This window comes from Lepeophtheirus salmonis, chromosome Z, assembly GCF_016086655.4.
Source record: "Lepeophtheirus salmonis chromosome Z, UVic_Lsal_1.4, whole genome shotgun sequence".
NCBI classification, from domain to species: Eukaryota; Metazoa; Arthropoda; class Copepoda; order Siphonostomatoida; family Caligidae; genus Lepeophtheirus; species Lepeophtheirus salmonis.
In genome coordinates, this window is record NC_092584.1 from 13,563,359 (window position 1) to 13,586,545 (window position 23,187).

At 32.3% G+C, this 23,187-nt stretch overlaps 1 protein-coding gene across 4 annotated transcripts in view; it reads right to left on the minus strand.

Moving 5' to 3' along the window:
* Window positions 1–23,187, minus strand: part of LOC121130481 (protein turtle) — a 263,769-nt gene that overhangs the window by 46,099 nt on the left and 194,483 nt on the right. For all 4 annotated transcript variants that reach the window (XM_071893658.1, XM_071893656.1, XM_071893657.1 and 1 more), the window contains 2 exons: window positions 22,173–22,337; window positions 11,489–11,828 (listed from right to left, as the gene is read on the minus strand). In XM_071893658.1, coding sequence (XP_071749759.1) covers window positions 11,489–11,828; window positions 22,173–22,337 — 505 coding nt within the window. The remainder of the gene's footprint in view (window positions 1–11,488; window positions 11,829–22,172; window positions 22,338–23,187) is intronic.

The following is a 23,187-nucleotide window of genomic DNA, read 5'->3' on the forward strand; positions in this document are numbered from 1 at the left end:
ATAAAATAAATATATATGAATGATAATATTTTTGCTGCATTAATGCTATTTTAAATATAGAAAGGTTCGTTTCTCCATAGCCGTAATTCATTTTCTCTCCCATAACTCATATTACAGGCCGGTGATATTAATCACTTAGTCTTCATTTAGGTCTACCATATACTTCGCTCTCACTTTCTCCTCGTCCTCGATTTTTAATTACAAACTACGGAACTCTTAATAAGTGTGAGTTCTAGTTTATTTTATTTTTAAACTCCACAATATTTGTTATTTAAGAGGATCCCATAATTTAAAAAAATAGTTATTGTGATCCTGCTCAAAGACAATTTACCGGGAAAAGACTACTAGACACGGACATACAAAACAAAAGAAGCCCCTTGAGGGTAAATCCTACTACGGCAAAAAAAGAGTAACAATTCATAATGCCCATTCATAAGCTATCCCTCTTTGCTCACTCAAAAAAAATTTATATACCTACCTTAGATATGTTCTATGGTTTCCTCAGGAGACTTCAAAGAAGTATAAAATGAATGTGTAAAATAATTAATTAATTGTTTCTTCCTTTCCTTGTTATAGATTACCCGGCAACTCAAATTAAACTGAGACAGTAGTCTCGAATCGGAGAAAACATGAAAATTTTGCAATTGAAAATAGAAAAATTTAATTTTTTGACCCAGAATTTAAAAAAAAAAAACCCTATATATATATCATCCTGAGGACACCCCTGGTTATTGCTTATATGTAATCCGATAAGTTCAATGTTAATACTTAAAAACAGATAAATCCAAAAGTTTTGAAAATCATATTATATACATATATCCATACTGGATAAACAAAACAACTATTTAACAACCAGTAATTTTTTTTAATAATTTTGTTTCTCTTTAAATTATTTTTTATTGAGAGTTTTTAGACAGAGAATTATATAATGCAAAAATTTATAAACAGCATATTATATTTTGTAATTGTGGATGATTGATTTATTTAATCATTATTTATGAGTGATTCAGGAAATGTCTTATAGAAATGTTGGGATTTCCGGAAAAAATCAAGTTCCAGTTACCTTATTTAGACAAACCGAGTTAATTAAAAAATGGTGCATAAATTCTATCACCCTTAAGTCTTGACTAATTGGCGTTCAGCAAATTTTGCAAATTTCAAATTATAAAAAATACATATTGTGTAAATGAAGACATTCATAGATTTTCATAAATAAAGCAGCAATAAAATACAGGAGCTACATTATATTAAGTTTAATTTAATCAGATATTCTGCCAAATCATTTTTTTGACAATATTTATTATGGAAGGCAAACGCTCCTTTATCACTACTTTAATTCAAAAGGCTGTAAAACTTTAGAATCTTTCCTCTAGAATCAAACCACGCCCAGTTCCCTACTTCTTCTACAACTTGATTGCCAGCCCTTATACAAAAGGATTGTCGCAGCCTTTCCTGACTTAACTTTTTTACTTTTTGCAAAGCTAAGCTTATAATACAAAATAAGAGCTAAATGGTTTTATTTAATGTATGCATTCAGTTTTATTTAAGAGCTTATTTTATGAGATACATTTCCTTTCTAACTAAGTCATAACACAAATAATAGACCACTATGCAAATACATAAAGAGTTTTTATTTACATATTCATCTATTTTTATTATTTTTTTGCAAATAACATCACAGCTATCTTAATTGAATAATATCAAAAAATTTGAATATCCCATAAATGTGTTATTTTTTATTTATTTTAAGAATAAATAGATGTATTTGTACAAAAAAAAACAACACCAGCTAAGTAATCATTTGTAATGAAAAAATAAACATTTTGTGAAATGTAAATAAAAAATCACTCAACCTCCCCGTAGTATTGTACAAGTTGCAATTGTTTTGTCTTAAAATGCATTACAAAATTAGAACATTGGTAATTCTTCTGACCAACCATACATTGATTCTCTCATTTCATTGTTTGATAAATTGATTATAGAGGAAATCATCGTCTCCTACGTCAAAGGATGATAGTTATTTTGTATTGGAAGACACAATGCTACATGAGACAAAGGAGCCAATAAGGTTGTGGCTCACTTAATCAGAATATTTAAGGGAAGTTATGTCCCCATAATCCATACAAAAGGAGCTATATTTGCAAATAAAAATGCAGAAAAAGGGCAAAAAGACAAATAAATCTAGTAAAATGGGATGTATCCTGGTCAAAAACAAATATATAATTAAAATATCTCAATGCAGTAGGTTCTTGTTCCATTGAATTATCATCTGGTGCGGGTAAGCATTGTCTTCTCAGAGTACTTCTCGAATAAGTCTTTGAGCTCCCTGTTTTTTTTTATCATGACATGGGGGATATTAGCAGGGACCAAGGCCTTCGCAAGGTCAGTATTGAAGACTCATCATTGTCATTAAAAAAACAACTAAAAATCCTGTTAATTCTATTCCTTGCCCTCATTTGTGTTTTAAACCGTAGATTGGTTGAATTATTATTAACACATGTTAGAATTCGAACCATTCTCTACCTTTTTTAAATTAAGGGTTCCCCAGAAAAAATTGAGTAACATTAGGTGTGTGATTGAATGCCCCATTCCCAGTTCACCACAGGAAAAGCTCAGGGGAATATATATGTGGGTAAATTAAATGATCAACTCGTGCCGGTAAGTAGGAATTGGAAAATTAGTAATGAGATTGCTAATTGAGCTTGACTCTTTTAAAAACGATGGATCCAGGGTCATCAAGCAATAGGGCTCTGTATGCAGTTTATCTGGGGAAAAAAGGAGGGTTGATCTCTGCTTTTATATAAATGGATCTCTTTTATATGTTTTTTTTTAATGTCCTTCTTCCAAGGATATGTTTGGTCACCTTCAAGCAGTTGTTTGGGAGGGTGAGAAATGGCATCCCATCATCCAAGCCGTTGCGTTCCCTGTGTAGGGAGGGGCGGTTTGTGGAAAACAAAGATATACTTAAAATGGAAAAGGCGTGCGTGTAGCGGGGACAGAAAAAAAAAGAAAAAAATGTAGGCAAAAATAAACGGGGTTTAGGAGTACATTTATTTTCATATTATCAATAGATGATAAATTTACTTCAATCTTTTCATTTGTTCATATATTTGAGTGTGGTGGGAAATTATTTTGGTGGATAAAATGTATAACTAAAAATTTTTCTAAAAAAATATTGCCTGTTTTACCTTAATTAGGCTTTCAACACTATTTATATACGGCTTATTCTTTGAGACAATTAAACTATGGTTAGTGTTGTGGCAGCCCTTATTTATTGGGCCACGTCCAGTCTTAAACTGGACCTATCAGTCCTTGAAACTGGTCCTTAACACCGTTGGTCTTTAGTACTGTCAGTGATGGAACTGATTAAAAAGGAATAAATAGAGACGAGTGACGTCAATAAGGACGGCATTTAAGTCTTAGAACTTAAATGAAGGACGGAACTGTAGCCTAAATGAAGACTGATACAACAGTATCTATACTGACATTAAATTTTCTTTTCGATCAAATGAATTTGACTTTTCCCCCTTTCTCTATGCCGAGGAGCAGTCCCGAGAATACAGAAAACGTCGGGATACGTGTATTTTAACTCCCTCATATTATTGGTTTAAATGTCACTCTCTTGCCCTTACATTATAAATTTATCTTACTAACATGTGATTATCTTCTAATACTCAACAAGGAGGTGCCCATCAGTTAGGAGGAAGGACATATTTGGCTATCTTCCAAGTGTTTCCAAACAGATTTCTTTCTTTCTCTTTTTGATGTTAACGTTGAAAGATCAAAATACCTATTGTTAGGTTTGTGTTGGTCTTTATTTATTCGATCTAGTCCATTCCAGTCCAGCCCAATGATAGATCCTTGAACGTATTAAAAAAGAAATAAATTAGGTTGAGTGACGCCATCAAGGACCGAACTGTATACAGGGTGGAGCAGCAAAACGTGGACTCTCGAGCCTCTTGGCCTTCATAGCCACTCTCAGAAGGTGGAGTGTATGAGAATAATCCTGAGTTCCCATTCACGGCATGGTCATAGAAGCCACGGAGAAGTCGTTGGCGCGGAGATTAATAGATTTGGTGGTGTCTTCCTTGATCTTCTTCTCCATGCTAGACAAGAACAACGGATTCATCATTAAATTAGTTCCTCCACTTCCTGCTTCCCTGGAGAGGTCTATTCCACCCTTCTTCATCACGGTGTGTTTAAAAACCAGGCTCCTGGAGTAATTCACAGTATCCATAATCCAACTAAAGCATCTATGAGATATCTGATACCCTGCCTTTTGATGACGAGATGCCAGCATGTTTATTTTACTTTGTTTATTCACAAAGGATTGCTGAACCCGTCTGTCAAAAAATAACCAGTATATTAACCAGAAAATTAACATTGATCAACAGTCCATGTTTTACTGCGTAGCCCTGTAAGTTTTTAGGGATCAGCTGGAGTGGACTGCAAATTTCAGTCCTAAATATGGATTGAAGTCACAACATATTGCCGCTCTAGTATTTTCGTTTGCGTCATTACTCCTTTATCCGACAAGATAAGAGTTTGAGGCTAAAATAAGACTACACCACGACTTTTGGGAGCTGAGATCAAAACCATCAAAAATTTATATGCATAATCAATACTCTCATTAAGTAAGTAACTGTTTATTTAGTCATAGAAGTCATCTTGATTTCCATAACAGCAGAAATGGGGCCTGATAAGTGTAAATGAAATTGAGAATACACTATTAATAAGCAATTTTGGTATATACAAAGTTTTGACGAGTCTTATAGGATTGGTCAAACAAGCATTCTTCCTACACATATAGACCTTCATTTTTTGTCAACCCCTCCTCTTGCTCACTTGTATCTATGTCTCCAGTCATATTCCAACTTCTTTATATAAGCTTGCCCTATCCATTTTCGCCGAATATCCAAAATATCCTTCTATTTTGGATATTCGGGGAAAATGCTCCATTAAACTGCTTATGTAACTATTCAATAAGACAGGAGAAGCCTAAATTGTTTCCCTATGAATCGTGAACGAATTTTCCCAATCTACACTTTATCAAGATTCTCAAAACGTGTAAGTAGTAAAAAGACAATGAGGCTTCCTATATCTATTTTACTTTACACAAACAATGAATGAAATCTCAATCTACATTAACATAGGAGAAGTCACTAGCCTTCCCCTCAATTGCGCTCATGATCCCATAGTCAAGAGGGTTGTAGTCTGCTGAGAACAGAGGCAACATTGACCAGTGTCAGAAATTCGACAAGTTGTCGTCAAACCACCTTTGATTTTTTTTGACTTCGTGGATAAACCAGATCCTCTCAAGGTTCTTGTTGTTGTCCTTTAGCTCTTATATCTTGTCTATGAGATCCTTGTAGTAGGAGAGGATGCAGGAGATCTTATCATACCTAATTTCCGCATTCAGAAGTGCTCACACACGATTTTAAGGACATGATCTCAATTTTTCTTGGTAGGATGAATAAATTTGTTTCACAGGATTTTTTTTTGTTTTTATTGCTTCACCAGTTGTTATCATAAAAAGAAAATTGGTCAATCATTTAGTATGTTAATTGCACATTTCCAAAGTTTGATTCACGATTTTTTGGGATACGTTGTACAGCTCTAATAAGAGCATTAGGTCCATACTTTGGTTTGTTTTGATGAAACATAGTAACCCATAGTTAGCAAGCTTTTTGAGTTATATGTCTTCAAAATATGGACTCCAGTCCAAGTTATGTCGCATATTCGAGTCCTCACCTACTTTGCGACCTTTATTTTCCCAATAAATTACAAGGTCCTTTAGCTGCCTCGTTGTTTTTCGCTACACATTTTTACGTTATTAAAAACTTTCTTAAATAAAATTATACAAGTACTTACATATGTATGTAAAATTATATAAAAAAAATACATAAATTTGCACACAAAATATGTGTAGATGCCGGAGGGAAAAATTCAGCCTCCCTCCCTCGTGGTACAAGTATGTACAATGTGTAATGTGTATACTGTATGCTATTATAAAGGAAATATTCTTAGTTATGTGTAGTTATTTTTGTAGGCAGTAGGGATGTCACGGATTGACAGTCCGAACCACTTTCCAAATAATAAAAAAGAAGACTAATCGTGCTTGTAAACCGCGATTCTAACCAACCACAAAGAATGAAACGTCATCATCACTTTTGACACCAGCAATGAAAAAAAAGAAAAACCATTTCCATTTCTGTTGCAAGACTGTTTTGAACTAATTTTTGACCCTTTTCGCCTCCCTAAAGCCCTGATACAAACCCCCTTGACTACACCTTTGCGCCATCCAAACACTGAGGCCCTCAATACTAATGATAGCCAGCACTGGGACGCCTGGGAGAAGACTACATCTTCAGCGAATGCAAGACCTTCCACCACCGCCTGGAAGCCCTCATTGCCGCTAAAAAAGCCTACATTATTGATTAAGAGAGTTCAGACACACATCTATTTATAGGCTGAATTTGGTTGAAATTATATTTTGTTAATTTATAAATTGTATCTTGTTGAAGTTATACTTCAAAGTGTTAGAATTCCATTGCACCACATGGTAATGACAATAAAAATAATTTGTTAAGCAGATCAGTGTGCACCCCAAGACCATGTAGAACGTCAAAAACGGATAGAAGCCGAAGAATTACCGGACATGAAGCCTGGTGTTGGTCGTCACAAAAATTGTTTTTATAAGCTATCATAATGTCGGTATGGATGTGCACGTCATTTCTCCAACCCCCCAAAAAAAAAAAAAAAAACTTTAGTGTTTTCTTTGTTGGGTTGGGTACTTCTGGTTAAGGACTTCCAAGACCGGGCCGTTTCGTGGTCTCAGAAAAACCTGCTTTATGCCATCTCAGCGCCATTTTCTTTTTTGCCCGGCACACTAGTCGGCACTAATGAAGAGAAGAAGAAAAAAATGGAAAAGAAAAAAAAAAAGAAAAAGAAAAAAGATGAGGACAGACAAGGAGAGGGAAAAGAGAAAGAATTACCTAAGATGTATACAACTGACGTCAATGAGAGTGTTTTCCCTCTCTATTATTTCCATATATAATTAAATGAAGTACATAACTAATTAATAATATAATATTGTTTGTTATATGGATATTGTATTATAGTAAAAAAAATATTATCTTTTACAAGATTTGTTCAACAACATCTTACTACACATTTCATATATTTTATTAGTCTAAAAAACCATCGATATTCTTATGAAAAATCCCAAGGTCTGACAATGACTCAACTGAGCTGAATAAATACCTAGATAACACTAACTCTAAGTACCAGAACTGATTAAAAAGAAGAAGAAATAAAGTTGAGATTTTTTAATGAAATATTCATAGGACCGACAGTTAAGGACTGGTCCCAATGACCGATCGGACCGGCCCTCTAAGACTGGACTGAACAAATAAGGTCCGGCACAACAATTAATGCTAATATTTAGTTGATTATTTGTTGGGAACCAGGAACCCTTGGTTCCAAAGAACTGATTCGAATCCAGAACCACAATTTAAGTATCCATTACATCACCAATAGGTACCTACTTGTCTAGGTACTTTGTTCCTCTTTTGTAAGAATGTCAGTATTTCTTCTATTTGATTTTCTTTTCATGCTTACTTATTTCAAATTACATTTCTTTTCACAATGGAGGAAACAAGAGTTGTGGTTTAGGGGGGAGGGGCTGTCCAAGAGAACAACTTCTTTTCATTTTTGTATTTATTTTATTTTGTATTGTGTGTACATATAATAATGTATATGTAAGAAAGAATTGTTGACCTTTGAAAAATAAAGAAAAAGACTTGGATTTATTTTTCCATTCCCCCCATTCAGTTTGAGAGCAAAATATTTGTCCCTATAAGATTGTCTTACAACATTACTCGTCACTCAATCAAATACTAACACAAGTCAACAAAATGTGATGTTCTCAAAAATCTGTATAATTCCGTATTCAATTATAAATGTAGATGAAGCATGGGTTACGAATATGTGGGGTGGCGTCAACTTAAAAATAGTCATGAAAGAAAAAGCAAAGCTTTCAATTTTCATATTGGCATATTACAGTCAATAGGTTATTACCCAAACTAGTGGGATGGCTAAGATACCCAATAGATTTAACTATAGTTTAAAACCTGTATTTGATTTAAGTGACTTATGTTGAGCCCGATATGAGTCTTTCAATAAAATCTGTCAATTTCTTATTATTGTGCCGATAGTGATTTCTGGTATGCTTCAAAAAAAAGGACAGAGATAAACCTCATGGTTATTACCCTGGCAATTTGAATAATGTTTGAGATAAGGAACATACGTCAGCAGCCTCTCAAAAAATCAGGGAGTTCAACGTCAGCAGAAGGACCGGCTAGTTAAGAAAGATATTGGCCTTAAGGTCTACAAGAGAATCCCTCGTCAAGCCCTCAAGCCTGTAGACAAGGAAAAAGGTCTAAAATTTAAAGGAGTGTTTAAAGGAAAATAAACATAAAAGACTCTTCAGGTAGTAATCGTAAAAAGCCATGCTCACTTTAATGAAAACCCGAAGAGGACTTTTGAAAGAGTCAAATAAAAGATTAAACCTTGGAAAATTTGTCCAACAAGTTATTAATATAATTGATATTTGTTCGAATTTTTATATCAACATATTATGTACAAATTTAGTATTTTGATTGTGGAGACATCTTAGTATGTTACATGATCAGTATTAGCAAATAACCTAATTTTATCATGTTCCGTTAACGTTAAAAATACCGGGGATCCTTAGAGCTGTATCACTTTTTTGAATTAATATAAATAATAATACTCATATCAACAGATACGTTCATCATACTGTCGCAATATTGAGAAAAATTATCCCAGCTTGTTTTTATGTTATCGCTACACATATATATTTTCATCCATTATATCAACAACCTCTTATTCATTTTTTATATGATAAAATTGAGAATCCATACAGCATGTGTCAGCAATACGTGTACTACTAATTAATTTTAATTTTCTCATGAATATTTATAGAAATATTATTGATTACTTTTTAACATTCTGGCTCAGCTGTCCTTTCTGCATAAACAACCCATAATAAACATTTCTTCATCTCGTCATCACGAGTGAACAAAAAGCCAAAGAACATCTCCGATCTCATAGATGATGAAGTTGAAATGGGGAGGATTATGGAGATTGTGCAGTGTCCTGTTTTTCAAGCTAGCCTAGATGAAGAATGATAGAAGATATCTTTCCAGGAAAGCTTGAAATGTAGGAAGCATTTCCAGTCTACCTTGGAGAAAAATATCAGGGAGGACCCCCCAAATCGATGAATCTCCTCTCCAACGACTTCTTTGTGACTGCTTGAGCCATCAGGAGGGCTGTGAAGTGTGACTAGGGAATGCCCTTATATATGAGGGCCCCAAGACACCTTTTGTAGAGGCCATGAAGGCTAGGAGGGCTGAGAGGCCACGTTTTTCTTCTTTCAGATTCATAATAAGATAGACAATTTCTAGTTCGAGTAGAATATAATATGGAATATTAATTATATTTTTTTTGTGCTGCCTTGTGTAATCAAGCAGTTATAATTTTGCACAAGTACTTGTAAAACCACATTACTACACATATAGAGAAGAGACTATCAATAATGTGAAAAAGTTTTTTTTTTCTTTCATCTTTTTAATTAATAATCCGATAAAGTTTTATCATTTCTTATGCAATATCATTTATTATTTATGTATGTCTTCATAAGAACATGAGATAAAAAAAAGATATCATCGTTAAGTCAGTTCTATGGCTTATTCATTTACCACGAACAATGTGTCTAAAGCAGTTTTGGGTATACTGGACATATAAGTTTGTCCGTACGTCGGTCTTTCTTTTTGTATCTCGAAATCGGAGACAGCAACAGCAGAAAGTCGGAATTCAATTATCGCAAACTTTAACTATTAGGTAATAACTTTGCTACATGGTTCAAAGCGACGAATATAGACAGAAAGGGATCTCGACTTTTTCAAGATATTTGGAGGATCGTGAAAGTAAATGAAGGGTCTCATTATGTGGAAAAGGTTGTGGGTTTGTCTCTTATGGAGTTGTACTCCGGAGAAAGTGCTGCAGAACCATAAAGGCCATTGACCCTCATAACTTTTGTAGAACTTTAATAGTCATCACAACATAAAAATGACAGCCTTTTCTAAACAAATTTAATTGACAAAATTTTCAAAAAAATAAATTCAATTCCCTTTTCAAAAATTTAAATGCTTATTCGTTCAAATTTTGCCTCTTGACTAATTATTCCAGGTTGCATCTATAAGATTTTACTAGTTTTACTCTGAGCAAATTCTGATGGAAAGTAAAACTTAGGACAAGCGCTCCGAATGCCTCTCCCCAAAAACCAGTTTGTCCATGAGGGGGGTCCTAATATACTTTTAGAGAGTGGGGACCCAAAACTTGATAAAAGACTCAAGTTATGCAATCAAGAAAAGACAACTTAAAATTGTTTTTGAGATACATTTAAATACTTTATTTTATTCAATATGTCCTCGTTTGCAAGTAATAACCCCTCGACAAGCTGATAAAGGCCGTCTCAAAGGGAATCCAAATTTGGATGAGATGTTTGGAAGACATTCTTCTCCAAGACAGTTCCAACTCCAAGGGATTTAAATCGGACTGGAGGAGAGCCACATGGAGGGAGGTCAAAAGTCAGCAATAGTGTGGAGGCAAAAGTCTTTGTTCTTCTATGCTGTAAACATCTTTTAACATAATTCCCATCCTTTATGACCCTTTTGATCTTGTAGTAAATCCAAATGGAGATGCACCATTCTAGGCACAGGGACCGAAGCTGAGGAAATTGCAGACGTATTGTCTTTTTTGTTTTTGCTCCTACCTTTTTACACTTTGATCCCACGTAGGCATTGCAGATTTATATGTATACCTATACATTGGGTATTTTATTATTTCTATGAATAAATTTTGGTTATCATATACAAATATATAGCTACGCGTACAATAAAATAGTACGAAGCAATATTATAATACATTATTGAATACAATAATGTGTAGAATTTTAATTTTATGAATAAACATAAATATGTGTTTGTAAATCATTTTAAAAATTATAGAGAAATATTATGACAATTATAGTCGGGTAGTACATAATTAAGAGATAAATAGCAGTTGGTATAATTTACTTATTTGGCAAACTACCAAATGATTTCGGGCTTTTTATCTGTGTCTGTGGAATGGTTGCGTAACACTTATTTAATTTTGTTTTAGCTGTCGTTTGTTTTCGTTATAAAAACTCGTAATGGAATAACAGGGATAAAATCGTAATTAAATGCGCCTCAAAGTTTAGAGTTTCCACTCTGTAGGTTACAGAAGTATAAATTTCGAGCTGTATTTCGGGGCTATTATCCGGTTGTAGAGTTTGATATTAATAGTGTGTGACAACCTGGCTCCGTCTTCCATACTTAAAAAAAAAAAAAACAACACAACAAATGAATAACCTTGATCTTACCTCCTTTTGATGGTATGACGTCAGGGGAATTGGGTAGAATGTTTTCTTTCCCTCCGCCTCCCCCTCCATAAGGTATTTCCCGATCACTGTAGTCATCTCGTCGACGTAAAGTTGAATTTGCAGTGGTTGCAATGGAGCTCATGGATCCTGCACTAACAGGTGAGCCATTCATATAATTGGAAGATGCATTACGATGCTTTTTAACCACAATAACTATGATGACGGTGAAAATGATGAGGAAGAGAATTACTGTGACAAGGATTCCAATTATGGGGAAGAGGCGCATTGGGTTATTGGATGCAAGATCCGTTGTTGTGGCTGCCAACTGTTTCTCTGCGGGCTAGAAATAAATATATTTGAATTAAATTGGGTATTGGAAGGATTTGCTCAGTCATGTGAATACCTAAAATATAAATCCCCCAATCAATTAGATATTCCCCCAATCTTTCTACCTCATTTACCAAATTGATGATTATATTTATTGAATACAGAGGCTCTACAGTTAAAAAAGTCAAGATGTACAAATATATTCATAATAATAGGCTTGCTGGTTCTTTAAAATTTAAAATAAATTCTTTTAAAGTTATATTATAGGAATTGCTATAGTACAGATCTTGTATTTGATTGATAATGATACTATTTTAAGTGCAATTTGTAATACACACAAAGGATTCTTCAGAAACTATTTGTTGATATAAATTGACTATAATATCTTGAAGAAAACAAATTGGATCCAGACTTTTTTCAAGCGGAACTTATGAATGTGTTTGAACTAAGTTTGATTCCATCCATCCCCATAGGTAATTACATAAATCTATAACAAAGGGTTATCTTGGTTCATTTGAAAAAAAAATTGAGAAATGAAAAATTTTTGAAAAAAAAAATTTTTTTTTGAAAAATTACAAACATGAAACTTCAAAAATTAAAAACATTTTGGATTTTTTTTTTTTTTTTTTTTTGGTGCTATAGCCCCTTCAGCCCAGCTTCAGTGGTAGCCTCTGATACCTAATACTTTTTTGAACACAAGATCTTGTATTCTGCTTAGAGGTGGATTCTCCTAGAATTAATTGGGATAAGTCGGACTTTTGGCCAGCTTGCAGTCCAAAATATGAGAATATTCCAATATATACTCATAAGAACTAAATATGTATATTTAAAACATCACAATTAATAATAAATATTTATATTTTTAAAAATAATTAAAATATTGTCTTTATACTAATGTTGTTCAAAACCTTTAGTTCAACTCTTGATGAAGTCAAATATCACACAAGATTAGATATTTATAATTGTTTTTTTTTTTTAATTCTTAAATAATTTTTAATTTCTTTTAAAATTTTGTACTCCAAACGAAAAAATATTCTAGTACAAAACAAAAATATATTCATCCAGCCATCACAGCCCCTCCGACCCCCCTGTGTACGCCTTTGCTAAAGTAAATACCGATAAATTTAATTTTAAGTGTAACACTTACAAATAGTCAATAACATCAACTCAGCTAATTTTTCAAAGTGTGTCAAATCAAAAATGACGTCATCGAATAGTTTTAAAGGAATTATTTTACGTTAGATATAAACGTCAAGCTGGAAAGTTTGGTACAGGGACACTTTTTGTATTTGCAAAATGTAGTTAGGACGGCAGGCTTTTGGGCTTGGATCTACACCGAATCCACCTATACTTCAGCTAGAAGTAGCAACTGTCCATTGCATCTGTTAAAAAAATAAAAATATAAGTCCAAGCATATTAAAGTATAACTAAGGATGTGACTTCTATTGAGAAAAACATCGTTAAGCGATTAGAAATAGAACAACGAAGGAATTCTTGCTTATTTTTAGTGTAAATTGCTTTAAACAAAATAACAAAATAAATATTTATATTTTTAAAAATAATTAAAATATTGTCTCTATACTAATGTTGTTCAAAACCTTTAGTTCAACTCTTGGTTTTGTCTGAGAAATAAAATCTAACAATAACCATATTAAAAAAATGAATTTTGTATATGAATTAGTTTAAAATCACAAAATTTACACCATTTTATTTCAAGATGAACTAATTGAATCTCCCATGCCCAATATTGACCTACTCTCTAATCGTTGTTTCTAAAGAAAAATAGTCACCTTAAACTGTCTTAATAAAAATTTGATTCAACTCAGAGGTTAAAATGTTTAATGTGCAATGATACAAGCCTCAGATGAGTGCATTACGAAATACAACCTGAGAGTCTTTAAGACGATTTTTGATCAAATTCATCTTCAAAAGAAGCTCAAAACTCAAATCTTGATTAAGTAACCCATCTGCTTGACACGCAGCCTCTATCAAAAGAATATTATAACAATAAAGAACATTATGTGACTTATATCCTAATACAACAATATATGTACAGTGTATTTCATGGTCAGCTGTCGATATTTCTACTTGTTTTCTTTAATTCAGTGTTCTGAAAGTTGATTGGCTGAATTATAATTAGCTCCTGTGAACAATTCACAATAATTATTGAATAGTTCTTCCTTAGTTAGGAAGAATTGGCTAACTACCAATTGAATGTGGGCCTTTTGTCGTTTTTTTTTTCGGAGGAAAGGTTCCCTTATGTATTTTTTCAATTTAATAATAGTTTTGTGTTATTTTGTTTTTTTTTGATAGAAAAAAAATTACTATGCAGGAAGAAACTCTATAAGATTTTTTTTGTATTGTTCCCACCAGAAAAGATATGTGCGAGGCTTATATTTGCCATAAAAAATGTTCTATTTTTAGATTTTTTCAGATTCGAAGATGAGGTGGCTTATTTAACAAAAAACCTCTTAATTCCAACCCACACCCTACTTTCCTCGACATTAACAACCCATGGAGGGCAAGGGTGTCTACTTACTACTTTTGCGCCTCTCCACGTATGAGGGCCTGACATAATGAGACAGAAATACGAAAAAGTATGCATATGTTTTAAAAGAAATGAAGTTTTTTCTTTGTTTTAAACAACCACCATTTTATTTTATAACGATCCTTTTCTTAAAAACATACCTAATTATTATAAATACTCGTATTTGAGAAAGCGAAAACAACTAAATAAATTCCTTTCATATAAATAATTCGAAGGACATTATAGAAGTACACAAGAGCAGGAAAACAAGCGAATAAGAACAAAATACAATAAGGAATTCATCATTAAGAGTATCAGAATTCTTTATAGTAAGATTATATATTTTTAAAAGCCTTGTAAGACCCAATTTCCATCCTGATTCCGAGGTGTCTGGAGTTGTCAAAGAAAGTGCAATTGCTGAGATGATAAGAAGTCTTATCTCCTCAGCAGCTAAGGGTTCATAATTGGTAAATTTGCGGTAATTATGAGCTTTGGAACTCAGCAAATCGTATTCTAAAACTTTCGTTTTGAAAGTCCAAATGGTTCCAGATAATCAGTACCTCTACAGATTCGGGACCCAAAACTACAAGAGGCATAACTAAGTTACAAAATTCTTCATTTTTATGTAATCGAGAAAAAACAACTTATAACCAATTTGAAATATGTTTAAATTTAGCTATAATTTTTATTCAATATATCCTCCTTTACAAGAAATAACAGCCGGCGAACAGGTTGGAAGCTCATGAGGGTGAAAATCGTGTCCATGGCGGACCACGCAGTCATTATGGCAGCTCGGATCGGATCCAAATTTAGATAAGGGTCGTGGTAGAAATTATTCTACAAAACACTCCAAACTGCGAAGTCCAGGGGTTGAAGTCAGGACGCAGGCTAGAAGTCAGCCATACTGTTGCCGCATAATTTTTGGTTATTTTTGGCTGTATAGGGCTGTAATTGGCTTCTTGATGTTGTAAACATTTTGGAGAAACATAGCAACAGTCTTAGTACAGATACAAATATTGAGAAGATTGTATACGCGTTGCTTTTTGGTTGTTACTCCGACACAGAGAGACATGGGATAAAAATATAACATAGTTATTTTGGTTTCAGCTCTCGTTTGATTGCATAATGAAACCTCGTTATATCAATAAATTAAATATTAATGCAAGGTTTGGGTCCCCACTCCATGGATGGGGAGGTTGTCAGACATTCCCATTATAACGGCTCTGTCTACTGCCTTTGTGCCCCTCCACCCATTTATGAGGCCCTGTCTTAATGAGGCAGAAATACGAAAAAGTATGCAGATGAAATAAAATGACATAAAGTTTTATTTTTCATATAAGCATATAAATATTTCTTTATTTATTTCTTTCCATGGTTGTATACTGTGCATACAAGAAATGCACTCAACGATGTATGTAGTAGTATTGATATTGTGAAATACCATAATATAGTTTCGACATTTTAATTAAGAAATTGACCCATATGTGCTCCTCATTTTGGCAACAGCATTTTTATATTTATTTATTTTATGGTTTTATCTTCAACACGACGTTGGGATATAAATTAGATTTCTTGATGTAATCATTTATATAATATTATATATATTATTTTTTTGTGTGTTTCTTATGTGTGTGTAAGAGAGAGAGAGTACAGAAACACATTTCAATCACTTGTACGTGATACACAACTATCTTTTGTATCCTCACTCTCAACATTCAATTTTAAAAGGGAAAAGAACCATTTGAAAACAAGAAACAAACAAACACATGGTACCTAATCTTCTGTATTTTTCTTGTTGCCAACTATTAATTACTACTAAGAGAAGAGTTAATAAATTATTATTGTACACTGAATTGATAATTTGATCAATATAAGAATAAATGACCACGTATGAAATTACATGAATACGAAACAAAGCCTTTGATAGATACATAGAAAAATATTGTAATAACATTTTTGTGCTCTCAAGAAGCATCTTTAAATCATGCACGAGTCATCTCATAGAGATAAAATAAATTAAACTATATATATAGGTGAGCATACCTATCTACAGAGTGATGTTGCAAAGCTTGTAGTATCGTTTCAACACGATTTTATGGCCGTTATTTTTAATTACAAGGTTTCTTTACGCCATTAAACGATAGCTGAAATATAAGTAGACAAGTTTGGATTGATTCCAATGTCTCTAAGTGTCAATATGTTCGAGCTACAACACAATTGGGATCATCTGTGTGATTTCACAATCAAAGACTCGTAACTTAATTAGAACTTAATCATCTTGTTCCTCTATTGAGGCAAATTTGTATCTCCATACACGTTGGTCATAGAGAGGAACAGGTGATAGTCACATAGTGCTAGGTAGGGTACATGCATACACTTCACATCAGAGCTCCCAGAGCTTCTGCCGCATCATTAAAGATGTGTTAAGCCTGGTATTGTCTTGATGATGTCTTGCTGTTTCCTATTCACCAATGTTGGCCGCTTCTGTTCGATCGCAAGCTTCAAACCGTCCATTTGCTCGCAATAAGGGGTAGAATTGAGAAAGAAAAAAAGAATCATTCGAACCACTGTTGTGAAACACAAACCGAAAGAATATCAGCCTCGCACACATTGCAATTTTCTTGGTCGCTTTAAACGCATTTTTACATTTTTTCAATATTTCATACTTATAGACCTCTACAATTCACGCAAGATAATTCACGACTAAATTGGCCAAGTGCAATACTGTACTAAAAACATTTGTAGTCAACAATCACACCTTTACAACACTTAATTGTCTGATCCCATGTGACCAATAATGAACAAGATACACTTAGTTTAAAGAAAAGGGGTTGGAAAATACGAAATTATTTTTTCTCCAACTAATATAATAATTCAGTGAGTTGTACTATTTTGTCCTAAGATGACATCATTCTTTGTCACTTTGTTTACTAACTAATATAAGCAAACAACACTCATACCCACATTGACTTGGAGTGGTAGTAATACAACTTTTCGTAACTCTGTGTCCAAGTCAAAACAACTCTGAGTAAATTTGCTAAAGACAAACAGTCTTCGAATCTTTCCCTCTCTTCCTTACTACTGTACATACAAACATACTACTTTTTCATCTCTTCTAAAGAATGACACATTAGATACACTAGTACGTATGTTCTATGTACACACTGTGGATGTTATTATTTGAAACATCTGCAAATAATGTTCTGTTTGTAACCTTTTGCTCTTTTTCTTACACGTAATAGAAAAAAAAAAATAATAATGATAGCCAAGGTGTTCCGAGTCATTTCCCCACAATAATAAAAAGTTACAACATGTGGCCTATATTGTATGTAGAGAGCGTTTTGATTTACGTCATAAATTGCATCATCATTGAAGGAGACGTCATTTTGGGATCTTAAGAGTTAATAGTTTGACTACAAAAAATGAACACATTTCCCATAAATCTACACGAAATTTTATCAAATAGCTGTATGACTAAATAAAAAGACTCAACTCTTGCACTCAATGTCAAATTTAAACAGTGATACATGAATTTAATCAAAGTAATGCGTATTGAAAATACGTATGAAACGTCAAAAGAGAGATTATCAGATCTTGTCAGTAGGATTATATATTTTTTTAATGAAGACTTACTACTACTTTTTACTAAGACTTGGTTTCTGGGATTTAAAAAAAAAAAAATCCAAGACTTTAATTTATTTTTCAAAAATGTATTCACATAAAATTTGTATCAAATATTATTTTTTTTTGAAAAAAAACTTCAAAAATCCATAGCTATTGACAAAAAATTGAAAAATGAAATTTCTAATATTAAATTTTTATAAAGAAAAAAATTGAAACATTCATAGCTATTCTTAAAACAGTTAAATTTTTTGGAATAAAAATGTAAATGAAATATTTTGAAAAAAAAAATCAATATTAAATTTTTCGCTTTGCTGCACAATTTACCCGAATGACAGCAAAACTTCATTAATTTGTGGGTGCGCCCTGCGCACGTCCCTTATGATATCGCGAGAAGAATTGCTGTTTTAGAAGAATTCCTTTTGTAAAATAACAAGAGTGAATTAAAAATCCATTAAGAAGACTTCTACATTCAGAATTGTTGATGCTTTTGAGTCAAGAATGACCTCTCTTCAAACTTCTTTTTGCGCTTTTAATCACTTTTGGAACAATATACCGATCTACATACTTCTTTTTTAGAAAATGCGGTCACAAACATGGATTCAAAAACGTGTTTACCAGTTGACTGGTTTACCGCTTCAAAGACAATTTTTGAGACGGAAACCATCTTCTAGGCACTTGTAAGTACGATATATGATGTGGTGGTTGAACCAGAGCTACTTGACGATATCCTTCCTTAGATATCCTGACCGGAGCAGATCAATATTGCAATCTACAACGTTTTGTTTCTATATCTTTGTCCAGAAGTGAAATATATTATATTGCAATATCTCGTTTAAAAGAGAAAAACACCGGCTTTTCATTAATGTGTCCAAATTTATGATTAAAATACACGACACCTCTTAAAAATACCGTTAAAGAAGATGTGCAGGACTTATTCATTAGACGGTGTAATGTTTGGTAGATAGAGCATTAAATTGTATGTTAGAGCAGATCCCCCCTTATCTTTCTCCGCTTTCTAATATTTCTTTATTTCTTTTTGACCATAGCAGTCATTTTGAAAAAATTAAAAAAAATGAAATAAATTTTCTTTCAAAAAATAAATAAAATAATAACAATTCTTTATTTGCTCTACAACATACTAAAATATTCATTTCTTCATTATATTAAATTCAAAATAAAGGAAAAACTACTATCCAATCTATATATATATAGCTATCTAAAAACCCCGAAAAATATATATTTCTATGTAATAGAACCCAGATAGAGCTCTACATAATATAATCCATTCTTCAATAATATTGAAATGTTTGCATTTCAATATTATAAATATGTAATACCAATGTATATGGATGGATATCGTATTTGAAATTTGATAGAAGCAGAGAGACTAATGCCACATAATATGCATATATATATTTATATTTTTTTCTTCCCCCACCAATAAATAGATACATATATTAGTGATGGGACAAGTTTAAACAAATGTACAAATGTACTGTGTCCGATGAAATTACAGTACAAATTACAGATTCCGATGATTTCATATTTTCAATAATAGTTTTAAAAATACAATATAGCCATCAGGAACGCCCACGGGATTATATATATATATATTTTTTTTTTGGGGGAGCAGGGGTTGGGGCTTAAGTTTTAGAGCTTTTTTGAAAAAAAAGTCAAAATATTAATATTTTTTGGAAACAAATTTGAAAATTAAATTTTTAGGAAAAAAATAATTCAAATATACAATTTTATATATAATTTTTTTCACAAATCCACAACTAAAAAAAGAAAAATTTCAAAACTAAAAAATCCCCCCGGTTGTTCTTATAAAAATAATTTTTCTCGGAGAAAAAGTTCAAAATTACATAGTTATTTACAGAACATTAAAATCTTTGAAAAAAAAAGTAAAATAATAATTTCAGATAATACATTTTGTAGTTAGAAGCAATTTTTTTTTTTTTTGGGGGATATTTTTTCATAACTTATAAAATTAATAAATAATTCATTACGAAAAACATAATAATAAATAAGAATCGGTAACAACTAAGAAACGTTATTTTCCTTATCCTATCCTGATTACAGAAAAAACACCGAAATCTCCGATTCCGCTTAATTATCCCATCACTAATTTATACATATGTTGTGCAGAATTTGGAATTTATAAGTAAACTGTACAAGTTGTAACCAAAAAATGAGTGTTTAATCAAGGATTTTATTTGTGCACTCGCTGAAATTTAAGGAGGATTCTGAATTGAAATTCAACAATAAGTTCTTGTTCTATCAGGAAATGCAATTCCGAGTTCCGAATCTGGATACTACACACTTGGATAGGTATGCAGAGTACGGTCGTTGTTTAACAACGAACTTTGAGCGCCTGCAACAGCTGCGCATACGCAGGATAAATGTTGTTTGTTGTCTCGGAGGCTAGCCAGAAATGTTTGGGATCGATCAACTAAGTATTTATTCTGCAAACGTGGAAAAGGCATTGTTTCCTTATGATATCTTCTTAAACCTGGACAAGTCCTTTATCTAGAGAGTCAGGGAGGAACTGGAGAGAATTATTAATCAACAACAAAATGTGCTGATCACAAAATGAGATCAGACTGCACGAAGGATTATGATTTAATTACAAATTTGGAAGACTTGTCTGGCAAAGATACTTTTCTCTATGCTACACTGCAAAGAAAATGTTTACCTGTTTGTTAAAATTTATTTTTGACTTTGTCTGATCTAGTGTTTAACCTTCAAGGTCACTAAACCTCAACCCAATGGACTTTTTTTTGAAGGGGGCGCAGTTGAATAACAAAACAACAGATCCTACCAGAGTACAAAATCCGAGCTGATGTCTAAGATTCGGTAGGAATTGCGGAATCTCCCGTATCCGAGGTCGAGTTAAGGGCGTTATTGACGCTACAGGCGTAACCAAGTAATTTTTTCTCTCTGATGAAAAGACTTTTACCGTTGAACTCGTCTCAAAAATCAAAATGATCGGGTGGTATGCTTTGGCAAGGGTGACAACAGTATCAGGACTTCATTTCATAGTAGGGATACTCACCAAGATTTATTTCAACTCTAGCTGATGAACAATCAATTTACTAAAAGACGACCCATTCATAATTTTATAATAGTTACTGTAATTATGATCTAGCTTATTCCCCATACTAACCCCATGTGATTACAATATCTGCATACACTTTGTGAATAATTATTATCATCAAATATCAAATTTTGTAATTATCCTAATGATTGAATACTAGCATGTATTACTAAGAATTATTTAATGGCCACAAACAGATAAAAATGCAGTCTATCTTTGATATAACTGATGTTGATTCTTCTTTTCTTTCTTTTGTAAATATGACGTACTGCTCATTAGCTACACACGCTCGTTGCTAAACTTCATCACATTCAATTTTTTATTTATTAAATGTACTCTTCTTCTCTTATAATATGACTCGCTGTGTTTTAGCTAGACACGCGCTCGTTGCTAAACCTCAAATAAAGTGATATTTTAAATTTTATATATGTACTGCGCCTTTTTTTTTCTTTTTCAGTATGACGTGCTGAGTGGTAACCCTCATCGAAAGTCCCATTGCAGGGATGTCCGTAAGAGGTGGGCTGAAAGGACTGTAGCCCCCAAATCAGGAATGTTTGCTTTTAATAGAAAATTTAATATATATATTTTTTTTCTCAAAAAATGTAATATTTGAAATTTAAATAAATTAAAAAAAAAAAAAAAAAAAACTCTTAATGGGTATGTATTTTTAAAATTTAGCTACAAAAAAATTAATAATTAATTTTTTTTTCAAAACAGTTCATATTAGAAATTTAATTTTTTCAATTTCTTTAAATAAAATTATTTTTTTTTGAAAATAGCTATGTATTTTTTCGAAAATAGTCGTTGATTTTGGAAATTAGAAAAAAAAAAAAAATTACATTTGAAATGTAAGTTTTTAAATTTTTTCTAAATTTTTTTGTTTTTTTTCAATTTTTTCCCCCAAAAAATTCCCCCCCCCCCAAATAACAACAACATAACACCTGGTCACACCCCTGCATTCATTAATTTTTCTCTTTTTGATGTAAAACCCCATTTCTTTTCTTTTTAAATATGATGCGCTGAGTTTTAACTACAGACGCTCGTTATTAAAAAAGTGTTTTCACAGACTCTGTTTTGTTATTATGGGTATACAACAAAATCATTCTTACTTGTAGAGTAAAGGTTTCAAAGTGCGTTTTAATGGACTTCCCTTTAGAGTTGACGGCATAGATCTCCACATAGTACTCTGTTCCTGAGCTGAGTCCATGGATATAAAATACTGGTTTTGAGTTTGTTACGTTGGATATGATTAATCGTGTCCGTGAGTCGTAGATCTGGAAGTAGACAATAACATGTAGTTTTTAGAGAAAGTTTGTTCCCGTATATTGTGTATACATGAAATATTTTTAATGACGTCATATACTCATATTAAAGTACAGAAAGGGACTCCATGTTGCCAAAGGCATACACAGAATTGGATTAGTAATGATTAAACAAATTGGGCAAATTTTCAACAAAAAATGTAATGCCCTTATAATTGAAAGAAGCTAAAATGTTGTACACAGGACAATACCCAAAGGAGTGTGTCAGTGTCAAAGGGGGCAGGGGCAAAGACTCCCCCCTATGGATATTTTAATCTCAAAATTTGATGTATGTTATCAAAATTAGCAGTCATTTATGGAAAATAATATTTTGTAGCTGGAAAAGTGAAAAAACGGCCATGCCATTTTTTTTGAAACAGTATTAGTAAAGGCTTCAACTCCCTCAAATAATTTATATCAGCAACTTTACATATGTAGATATGGGACTTTCGTATAGAAAAAATACAGTTTTACAGATTATTAAAAAAAATAACTTTTGTTTGTATTAATTCATTCTTTAATCTCTCTCTTTCTGAAAGAAGGATTCCTTCTTATCTTTGGTATATTTAAAATAGTAATATATATATATATTCAAATATAATTATAATATTTTCCTAGTATTAATGCTGTTTTAAATATCGGAGATTCTCCTTTTGATAACACTAATTTATTTTTATAATCTAAAAATTCATAAATCAGACAGTTGATGTCAATAAGTGTTATAATCATTCATACTAATTAGGAACACTTTGGGTATATCAATAATATAAAAAAGATATCAAAAATCAACATGGTAACCATGAAAATTAAAATAATGTTTTGG